This window comes from Chrysemys picta, chromosome 2, assembly GCF_011386835.1.
Source record: "Chrysemys picta bellii isolate R12L10 chromosome 2, ASM1138683v2, whole genome shotgun sequence".
In the NCBI taxonomy this organism is placed as follows: Eukaryota; Metazoa; Chordata; order Testudines; family Emydidae; genus Chrysemys; species Chrysemys picta.
In genome coordinates, this window is record NC_088792.1 from 216,639,818 (window position 1) to 216,651,895 (window position 12,078).

The window sequence follows — 12,078 nt, forward strand, 5'->3', positions numbered from 1 at the left end:
AGGGTGGTGCAGTAGCTGGAGTCTGCCAGATGATTTTCGCAGGCTTCATAACAGCATCATTTATCAGCAAAGCTATCTTTGCTGATGTGGATGCCTGGAGTATGTCCATGAGCTTATGTTGGGCTTCTGGTGGCTTTGCCAACAAAATGTCTATGGATTCAGTAACCCCTTTGAAGAGGTCCTCAAAGGATTTGAAATCATCCCCCGTAGTAGGGGCTGGTGGAATTATGGTTTCATCTGGCAACAAAGATGGGAAGTGAGTAGGCGGCAAAGTGTCATATTCAGCTGTGTCCTCAAGTTCCTCAGGGTCTTCCTCTTGTGTGTCAGAGGGTGCCAGAGCAGTAGGTGAAGGGGACGGGGCTGTTCTGGACCTAGGTGGCCTGTGGTTTTGGGCCCTATACATTGCCCCTGGATCCCAGAATGACCAGTTAGTGGAAATGGTATGGAGGGTGCTGCCCATGGGTGATCATACCATCCTCATATATCTGCAGGTGGTTGGTGATGAAATGGTCCTGGCTTTGATGAGGAATGACGAGGAGTATATATCACTGCATCATCCTTTTCTTCCTCATCACTGGAGATGGGGTGGGGGAGCTGAACTGCAGGGAGCAATCAACTGGCTATGTACTGCTCTGGATGGGGTACCCTCAGTGCCACGTAGAGGAGATGCAGGTGTTAAAGCCATTACCAGGTCCGCATATCTCAAGAGCTGTTGCGGTACCATGAGGTTCAGTGCTGGGGACAGCATGGAGGACAGCCCGGGAGCCTGAGTTGAAGCTGCTGGTGCTGAGGATTTAGAGCTGTGCGGCATCGGTACAGCAGGTGGTGCCATTGTACCGTTAGGTGCCGAGATCTTCTTCGGCTCCATGGGCGCTGAGCTGGAAGGTTTCACTTTGCTGTGTGAACCTTCATTAGAGCCTGCCCACACAGAGTCTTTAACTCGTCAGGAACTCTCAGTGCCAGACATTCCCAGTGCCTTGTGTTCCGACGCTCTCAGTGCCGTCAGTACCGGGACAGATTTTTCTGTCGGAGATCACTTTCGTTTAGGCTATTATTGGTGCTGGGATGTCTGTGCCTGCTTTTTTGTAGCCTTTCTAGAAGTAGGCTCCTTGGCAGCTGATGTTGAAGTGGAGCCCCTGTCAGAGGCTGCCGTTGGCGACCTTTGGCCAGGGGGTGACCTGGACTCGGGGTCAGAGGCTGGTCTGAGTGATTTCTCCATCATGAGGAGCTTCAGTTGAAGATCCCTGGCTTTTAATGTCCTAGCTGTCAGTTTTCTGTAGTGTGGGCACTTTTGAGTAACTTGTGTCTGGCCAAGGCAGCGGACACACTGAGTGTGGCTGTTAGAGACAGGTATGGATAGTCTGCAAGTCAGGCAGCGTTTAAAGCCAAGTAAACCAGGCAAGCCTCAGAGAGCCGGTCTCTTAGAAAAAAGTAAGGGGTAAACCCTGCTGAGGCAAAGGTTGTATGCTTACCAGAGAGACAGGGGTAGATAGAAATGGTAAAGGAGAAAACTTTTTTTTTTAATTTAAGAAATTTTAAGAAATTAAAGTAAGGAAATAGATAGGGAAAACTAACTACAACTAAGATAACACTATCACTATGAACTAACTACTATAAATCTTATCTGATGTAAGAGAGGGTGCTGCTGATCACTTCAACTCAGGCCAAAGGTGGTAGAGAAGGAACTGGACGATGGTTGGCTGCGCACCGCTCAGCCGCTCAGAGCGGCGCAAGATGGCTACGGCGCATGTGCGGCCCAACCAGGCACTGCTACCACAAATCTCCGATTACAAGCACAGGGCGCCAAGACACCTAAAGTGAAGCACCCACAGGGACATTCCTTGAAGAAGAACATATGGATATGAAAGCTGGAAATCTACCAAAGGTACTGACAGTTGCCTAAATGCCTTTGAAAGCAAATGCCACAGGAAAATAGTGAGTATTAAATGGAATGAATTTATAACAAATGCTGAGTTTTGTCAGAGAGTTCAACCGCTTATCTCCTAAATTATCCAGAAGAGAAGAAAGAAATAGTGGGACATGTGTTAATAATAAAGCCAGAGCATATGCCATAGTGGAAGTGCTACTGGGCAGCTGACGAACACGTAAAAGGGGCCAACTGAACGAATCCATCCGTTGAATAATACTTAGTCTTGGTACTGGGGGCTGAAGTTATAGATCGTTCATGCGCTAAGTGATTTTTGATGGTGTCCGAAGAATTCAGATATCAGGATAAATGTAAATGTAACTGCTTTTCACTGGTGATTATATGTGCACCAAAGCACCTTTATTAATAAAAATACATTTTACTTTTGTAAATGAAACTAATTATTATGACTTTTAACTCTGAAAAGCAGCTGTCCAACAACCTCCCTCTCCAGCCCTAAGGCAGTACTGTCTTTACAACAGTAGAGAACTGGTTAGATAAATGAATTATGTCAAAGAAAGCTTAAATTTAGACCGAATCTAGTTAATCTAAGTCATATTGCCATTACATATCAACAACAGAGAGAGATAGGATTACTGTTGAACATTAAGAGACTCTTTAATGCCTCTGTCACTGAACTGAGGATATACTTCAAAAACTTTCAAATAGTACTTATGATTTTTTTTTAAATCAAGGTCAATGGGAGGTGCTGGTTGGCCAGCACTTTTGAAATATATGTATTCAAGATCTTATTTATAAGTCCCTATTTTTGAAAATCCTGGGCTGAATCCTTAACACAGTGCTTCAGTGTTGCATAAAGCCCTAGAATTAATTACCCCTTTGAGAATGATTTGCAAATTTTTGTAATAATGTGCACCAAGATCATAGGGTTTCAAACATCCTTGCATTTTCTTCTCACATGAGTTCGTGCACACGCACACACATGCACTTGCATACACAAGTCCAGCATCAACACTGTATACACACATGAAACCAAAACAAATTATTGCCTTCCAGCATACACAAGAAGATGGTCCTCCATCCAGCATTACAATGGGTCTCATAAACCCTTCTAATCCTAAGGAACTAAGTTCCCCTGATTGATATATATCTATATATCTATATATATAGATATATATATATAGAGAGAGAGAGAGACACCAATAGTGTACTTTAGATTACATTTTGGCACCAAGCTTTCTATGAAATTCACATAATAAAAATAAATAACATTACAGTCTCTCACTTGTTTTTATTTTATTTATTTGATCAACAATTTTATTTTTCTGCCTGTCTCACTATATTTAAATTTAATCTACTATTTATTTTTTCCCACCCTTCATCTAAATCTGTCCATAGAGACACCCCTTTTCTTTTCCCTCTCCTTCCATTCTTCATCTCTGCTTTTCTGAAACCCTTCTCGCTCCCTCTCCCATCCCCTTCTTTCTCATGGGGATGTCTTTCCCCCCATGCGCCTCCCCTAGAGTAAATTGGCTGGAAAATGTATTTTTTGGGATACTGAAACTATTCGCAAATTTGGGTTGAATGCAGCGAATAGGTTTTTTTGGGGGGTGCGGGAGGGAGGAGAAAAAAACAAAACAACTATTTTTTGGAAAAGTCCAAATATTTTGTTTCACCATTTTTGAAACAAACAGTTTTGACATTTCATTTCAAATCAGCACTTGACCTGAATTAACTTTTTCATTTGGGTGAGAAAAACCGAAAAAATTCCATTTTGGTGAAAAACTTAAACACTTTTTTAGTTTTATTTTGTGGTTCAGCCACCAAACTGAAAAATCAATTATTCATTCAGATTTTTTTCCAGTTGGTGTCTTTCTCCCCCATCAAAACAGTCTTCCCTGTGACATCTCATCCAACACCTGTAGCCTCTTCCCTCCCCTTCCTTGCCAGCCATCTACATCTTTCTCTTCATTTCTGAGATCACTCTCTTCTCTTTCAGACTCTGCTTGCGTCCTCCTTTGCCTTTTTGAGAAAATCCCTTGGCATTTCTTCCTCACGATCTACAAACCCCCTCTCTCATCTTCCATCTGGAGCCTTTCCTATCCCTATCTTCCATGTCTTTCTTTCTCTCTTCCCCTTTGGCATTTCTCCCTCTCTTCCCCTCTCCTGTGCTCCCTCACCCATAACCTGTTGATTTATCCCTTCCCCAGTTGTTCTTGAACAACTTCTTCTCCAGAGCCATCCCTGTACCCTGCAGTCTCTCACCTTCTACTGCTCCTCCATACCTTTCCCTTTGCCTGGGTCTCATCTCTCTGCCTCTCCAAGGGTTTCATTCATAGCTCTTGGCTCCAGAACGCTCTTCCTTCCTCACACCTTCAAGTCTTTCACCCACTACACCAATGGCTCCTGCTCCTATACTCACTCTTTCTAAGATCTTTTCCTGTCCTTCACTCTCTCATTAGAAGATTATGCAGGGGGTCAAAAGCTGTGAGGCAGATATTTTGGTAAGATTCCTCCTATTACTACTTTGCAGCAGAAGTACTGCCAACATCAAGCATTTGAAAATCAAGAGTCAGGCTCCCAAAATCATAAGATTGATTTAAAGATTAGGAAATTTAAAAAATAATAAATGTTGTGTTCTTTACATTTGTCCTCTGGTTTTTAACCATGTAGATTTCTCTTGAGTTACATTTTCAAGCTTTTCTATACAACCATGAGGATTAGAAACTCTTTTTAAAAATAGAAGCAGAGATTCTTACCTAATTACAGCACTTGATCCCAGGAGCTGGGGCTTAAAGAAGAACATTAAATATTGCAAAACTTGCAATAAAATTGTGAGAATTAGCAACACAACAGTAATGAGGTAGAGTTGGGAGGAAGGAGACAGCAAGAGGCAAAGTACTAAAAAGCAACTATACAGTGCATGCAGCAGATGCTTCCACTAGTGGTAGCAATTCATAAAAGCAAGGATTCTCGCCTTCCTGCTAAGCCACACCCAGGCATCTAGGAATGCTGTGAGTAGTAGTGTGGAGATTGTGCCACTTACTGCCTCCCCAAAGCATGACCCCTGGCTTCCTCAATGCCCATTGACATATATTTTTACAGGCATATCCCCTCTATTCACCAATTCTGGAGCACTACAGATGTTTCTCCAACCTGTAGTCCAGAGGTTTGCAAAGCCATAATATAGATCTACATGGTATAAAGGAAATACTTCATCACTGAAATTGAGACACTTTTGGGGTTGAATGAGCAACTATTTGACAAGCACACAGCAATTTCTCAACAGGTTAAGGCAGTAAGTGAATGCCATATCCAGTTTAAATTAATCAGAACAAGGCAAACATTGCTACTTTACCTTTTAAATCAACATTTTTTAAAAAATGACTGCTAATTTTGATTGTCACATATATCTAAGATATAGAAGGAAAAGAGAGCTCTGTAGATTTAGGGAAATGAATACATTCTTTTCTTCTCAAATGTTCATGTCACTGTGATCTATGTGCATAGTACAGCAGCTAAAAAAAATCATTACACTGGCACTCCTACAGAAATGATTTTCTGTTGCAGTTGTGAGTCATTTATTAGTAAAAAACTGAGAAAATATGCCTCCTTTTTATAGGACCTATATGTAAACAACATCTTTACTTCATTTGTCATCATTTTTGAAAAAAATTCTCCCTCTGGTGCTGATGTGATTATTTTGTCTTTATAGCTAGACAGGTTATTCATTTTAGAAAGTTAAAGGTATCAAAAAGGAAAGTTAGTTAGCAGTCCCTATAATTCTCTGAAGTTACTATCCTACATAGAACTCCAACTCTTGGTTTATGTGCCTCTGTTAAATGGCACTGGCATACTGTCAAATTCTAGACTTCCCTAAAATTCCTAGTTGAGGTAGCAGTTGTAAGCCACACACTGGAATCATAGAATATCAGGGTTGGAAGGACCTCAGGAGGTCATCTAGTCCAACCCTCTGCTCAAAGCAGGACCAATCTGGATATATGTGGTTCATTGCTAATCATTTTCATAAATCATAAATCTCTAGCTCTTTCTTTCAAACATGATTAGCCCTAGATTTTGACCCTTAAAACTGTTTACTGATTGAAAAATGGAAGGCTGTGAGATCAACAAGTATACACTGATTACTTGCCTATTGACAATTGTCAGTAACAAGTGGAACACATTCAATTTCAACATGAGCGATGAATGGCTGATAGAATGCGCATAGTTGATGAATAAATGCACAACTGATGTGTTTGTATGATGAAAATGTAGGCTCTTGTAAAAAAATTTTAGATACTGAAGTCTAGCAGGTAATTTGGATTCTTTTGGAGTATCCTGTAAAGAAGACTGCTTTGAGGAAGTGGCCTAATCTCACCTGCTTTTTAATATGGTTACTATAGAGGGACTACATTCTTGCACAAATGAATTGAGTTTATGAGACTTCCCACCAAAAATTGTTAGGAAAGTTAAGGTTGTGGCAACATAACAGTGATTTAAATGCATATAAACTCTCAAAAATGCAAGAGATAAAAAAAGAAAAACAAACAAAAACCCAACTAAAATCCAACTAGAATATTAGAAAATTTATCTTTTTTTCCCACTGAACAGACATCCCAGGGATTGGTTTATATTTTGAAGTCTATCTCTAGAAAAAAAATTGGAGTAACACTATTTTCTTAGAAAATGAAAACATAGGTTTCCAACCGTTCTTTGATGTGGTACATATCATTGACCTGATGTTCCATAGCATGTTACAAATCAAAAGTTAAGAACTTTTGAAATGAGACTTTAGTTGATTAACATTGAGTCATGGACACTATATCTCGTCAGGGAAGTTCAGCAAACTAGGTTCTACCTCTGTCTTGATTTTTTGATTATTTTAAACACATTGTAGAAAAACCAAAGTGTTTTGGTATGCTATAGAAAAATTCCTCCTTGGCCACAGATTTAACCTAGTGCTTCTGAGGCAGATATGACTTTTTATCAGTATTAAAAAAGTGTGGTGGTTGGTGCAAAATCAGACTTATAATGAAAACTCAAATGCAACCTTAAACTATGAAACAACTGCTATCATGCCATAATCATGGGTATTTATTGAAGCAGTTACTAACTGACTAGAATGGGATTTATGCACGTGCTTGAAGTTAAGCTTGTATTTAAGTGATTTCCTGAATAGGGAAGTATTCTTATGTGTGTTTTCCTGAATTGGAGCCTTAGTTTGGCTGTTGATGTCAGTGAACTCCCAATGCTATATAAAGACCATGCTAACAAAATATGTACTACGAAGATGATCCTTGCAATACTGAATTACATGAAATTACTGGAACTAAAGTATAGACACAATTTAGGTACCAAAAATGGATGATTTAGAGTGAGACCCTACATATCCTTATAGCATCTTCTTACAAAAACTGTCCTATACAAGTCAAATGGAAAATACAAACAGCATACAATAGCCAGACATCACAAGAATTCAGGCCATGGATTGCATGATTATCCAATTTCATTAAGTAGCCATAATAAATAAATTTTAGAAAACAGATCACTAGTTAAGGAATCAAATGCATTATATTAGTACTGTACCTGCTGATGATCTCTAACGGCAGCTTCCACCTTGACCCTATCATCATAGAGATCCATAAGGTTTTCTTTATCATTTAAACAATATTTCTGAAAGATCTGATACTCTTGTGCTAACCACAAATTTTCTTTTATCATCTGCTCCAGAGTAATCTAAAGAGAAAGGTTACTGATTACAATTATTGAAAGATATCTGCTTAAATAACATTTTTCTAAACTTTTATCAGTCGTGCACATTTGTACAATATACACACAGTGGTGAAATCCTGATCCCAGTGAAGTTAATGGCAAACTCTCATTGAATTTAATGGAGTCAGGATTTCACACAGTACATTTATGTCGTAGGTTCAAATTATTAATAAATGTTCTGCACACAAAACAATGTTAAAAATAGCTAAAATAGGAACTACTGAATTTCTGTGCTATTTCAGAAAATCTTTCTGCAAAAAAATAATAATGTAAATTTCCTTAATTTCTACAGAATGTCATAAACCCTTCCCTATAATGATTTTACTTTTCAGTGTTCTCACTAGGCTGAGTGATACTATGTAATAGCCATATATTTATGATTAAGGTATTGTAGTATTTCTAGTCCCAGATTAGATTGAACTGATTTTTAAAGGCACATCTGATTTTTTTCCCTCTCCAGGGCAAGGTTCAGGCTTTTGGGGTGCTCTAATATGCAGTTCCATATCTTAACATGTTTGGATTTCTTTTAAGTTTAACATTAACTTTGGATTTCTTCGGTTCATAATGCTTGATTATGCAATAATCATAGTGTAGTGTATTTAACCTTAAATTAATGATATATACTCTCAACCGTAACTCCATTTTAACTTAGTTTTTCTCTGGGAATTTCTTTTTTGTTATTTTAACAAATAAACCCTGAACAAGAAAGTCCATGTTATCATGTGATGTTTCTAATGCTTTGAATACGTGAAGTATCACTCTTAAGTAACTATTTAAATTTTAAGTTCGGTGGCCAGATTCATCAATATACTCCGGCTACTTTACTCCACTCTGGAGCAGCACAAAGTAGCCAGAGCATACTGGGCAATTAAGCTGGGTTTAAAGCTCCTTTGCAAAGCAACCAGCATATACACCATCAGCCTCCTCTTAGCCTCCATCTTCCCTTGCACAAACACACTAAACTTCCCTTCCCTGTGCATTTGCCTGCATGCATGTTCACCATGAAACTCCCTCTGCCTTCTGCACTTCTCCTACATAACCTGGCATACACACATCCCTCCATCATGCCCCACATTCTCCCTCCCCTACTACATCAGCCACATTCCCCTATGCTCACACATCCCAGTTTCTCCCTTCTGCCACTCACATTCTCTTGGTCTCTCCTTCACACACATGCATACACAACTAGTTTTCCCCTCTTTCCTGCCCTCCCTGTTTGGCAGATCAGGTGCAACAGGGAATTTTAAAAAACTAGGATTAATGATAATTTCTTGTCCATTCCTTACAACTGGTAGTTTCTTCTTCAGCAGATGCTAGTGAATAATGTTCTATTACAGGCAATTTCATGAAGAATTGACCTTTTGAAGTGGCTACCATCTCCTATTGCTCTTAATTGGAATGAGGGCAAATCTATGTTACAGCACTCCATCAGCGCAGCTGCACTTCTTCTTCACCAGATGTGCTATGTTGACAGGAGAGCGCTCTCCCGTCAGCATAATTTCTCCCCCTCAGTGAGAAGCGGAAACTATGTTGGCAGAAGAGAATCTCCCACTGACATAGCACTGGTATAGACAGTGCAAAATTATGTCGCTCGGAGAGGGGGACTTTTTCATAGCCCTGAGTGACATAAGTTAGGTGGACTTAAGCGATAGTGTAGACCTGCCCTGAGGCCACAAGCTGCCCCCAGTTAAAATGCCCTCTTTCAAAAGGCCGCTGCCTCCAATTGTTTCCCCAAAATACTGAAGCCTAGCTGCCCTTAGGGATGGTGGATGGTGGACCTCTATGCAGTGAAGAGTAGAAAAACCGCTAGGGCAGCTTGTGGCCGAGTACCTGGAGAAAGCTAGGATCTAGCCCCATCTTTAAAAGGGTCTGTTCTTCATAGTATTCTCTGAAGTAGAACATTTTTCTTCAGCCTCTATTTAAGAAGGCATTTTCAGTTATGAAAGTTCAAGGAGCCTATATAATGTTGTTACTAACAGCATTATGGACCAAAAAAGGTCTGATAACACTAAATTTTTTAAAGGACCCAATATTAAATTAATTTAATTTCAATCAATGGATTTCATTGGAAATTCTAAGAAAATTTATTCTGTACTCAAGGAATAAATGCTATAATTTTGCAGGGGTTATGCTATATTTTTCACACATAATAATGAGGCCAAATCTCTGGTTTAAGTGTAAAATTGAAACTTTACTAGAGACATAATAAAAGACAAAAACATGTCTGGCAATACTTGTTATTACTGAAAGAGCTCACAAAAACACTATATAATTTCAGAAAGTTGTAGTCATGAAACACTTCAAATATATTAAGAACTGAAACAAATTATGACATTGGAATGTACATTTATATTTATAAACAAAGAAAGGTTATATTAAATCCCTCCCAGCCTTGCAGTTGCTGTCATTATGGAATATTCCAAATTATTGTTATTTTTCATTTGTATTAGCTTAGAACCCAGGGGCATTAGTCATGAACCAGAACTCCATTGTGCAAGGTGCTGTACAAACACAGAACAAGAAGACTGTCTCTGCCCCAAAGAGCCTACCATCTAAGGATGAGAGAAGAGACAACAGATGAATACAGGCAGACAGATGAGTACAAGAAAACTAAGATATAATATTGGTCGTAATGACAATAAGGGATCTCAGCACACCAGTGCCCTAACTGTTGTTGATTTTTTTGTAGGCATCATAGAAAAGGAGAGTTTTAAAGAGGATTTTGAAGGAAGATAATGAGATAGCTTTGCAGATGTTTATGGGGAGCTCCTCCCAAGCATGAGGTGCAGCACAGGAGAAAACACAAAGATGCTTGTGTGAAAATCTAACAAGTGGACAATGAAGACTGGCATTGTGGTTTGATTAGAAGGAGGAGTAAACAGCTTGATAGCTATTGAGAGATAGGTAAAGGGGCATAGGATATGAAGGGCCTGGAGAATGAAGACAAAGAGCCTATGTTTGATGTGACAGAGAAAGGGAAGCTGTGGCATAGTCTAAGTAATGGGCTAGGAAAATAATCTTTGCTATAGTATTCTGAATGGATATGAGTAAAGCATTGCATTTATCAAGACCAGAGGTTGCAGAAATTGAGACACAAGATGAGGAGTGCCTGGATAGGAGTTTTAGCTGTGTGGATGGATAGGAAAGGCCATATCTTAGATGTTATGTAGAAACAATCGGCAAGATTTTTACATAGCTTGGATGTGAGGACCTAGAGAAAAGTTCAAGTCAAAGATGACACACAGGTTACAGGCCTGAGTGATAGAAAGGATGGTGGTGTTGTCCACAGTGATCAAGGAGGTGGCCAGGAGGGTTTTTTTTTGCAGGGGTGGGGAAATTAAGAATTCTGTTTTAGCCATGTTGAGGGAGAGCTCATGGCTAGACATTCATGAGGATGTGTCAAAGAGACAGGTTAAGATTTTAGTTTGAACAACAGCCAGGTCTTGGGCAGCGAGGTAGATCTTTGAGTTGTCAGCATAGAGATTGTAGTTGAACTTGTGTTTACAGATATTGCCCAGAGATAAGGGGTAGAGGGAGAAAAGAAGGGGCTTAAGAACACCAGAGCCTTGTGGAACCCTACAAAAAGTTGGAGATGGGATGAGGTGAGTCTTCTGAAGGACACAGTGAAGGAGAGATTAAAGACATAGGCGGAGAACCAGGACAGGACAAATTAGCTGTTTCTCAATAGAATGCATCTCTTTTCTGAGCCATTTCTGCTAATTTGCATATTAAGATTATATAATGATATATTATTTATCTTGGAAAAGAAAAGTGCTTAAAATGTTGGTATGTCTGACAGAATGTTTTTATAGTAAAACACGCAAAATAATATTTTCTTTAGAAATACAATTTAAAGTTATAATTGTAAGTCTGATATTCCATAATTACTTAGGCCTGGTCTATACTACGAGTTTAGGTCGACTTTAGCAGCGTTAAATCGAATTAAGCCTGGACACGTTCACACAATGAAGCCCTTTCTTTCGACTTAAGGGGTCCTTTAAAACGGTTTCTTTACTCCACCTCCGACGAGGGGATTAGCGATAAAATCAGCCTTAACAAGTCGGAATTGGGGTAATATGGACGGAATTCGACGTTATTGGCCTCCGGGAGCTATCCCACAGTGCTTCATTGTGACTGCTCTGGACAGCACTCTCAACTCAGATGCACTGACCAGGTAGACAGGAAAAGCCCCGCGAACGTTTGAATTTCATTTCCTGTTTGCCTAGAGTGGAGAGCACAGGTGACCACACAGAGCTCATCAGCACAGGTAACCGTGATGGAGTCCCAGGATCGCAAAAGAGCTCCAGCATGGACCGAACGGGAGGTACGGGATCTGCTCGCCATATGGGGAGATGAATCAGTGCTAGCTGAACTCCGTAGCAGTAAACGAAATGGCAAAATATTAGAAAAGGTCTGCA

General features: G+C 39.7%; 1 protein-coding gene across 1 annotated transcript in view; it reads right to left on the reverse strand.

Moving 5' to 3' along the window:
* The window catches only part of CCDC178 (coiled-coil domain containing 178), a 313,262-nt gene that overhangs the window by 89,352 nt on the left and 211,832 nt on the right, over positions 1-12,078 (reverse strand). Inside the window, exon 16 of the mRNA XM_065582469.1 lies at positions 7,475-7,624. Coding sequence (XP_065438541.1) covers positions 7,475-7,624 — 150 coding nt within the window. The remainder of the gene's footprint in view (positions 1-7,474; positions 7,625-12,078) is intronic.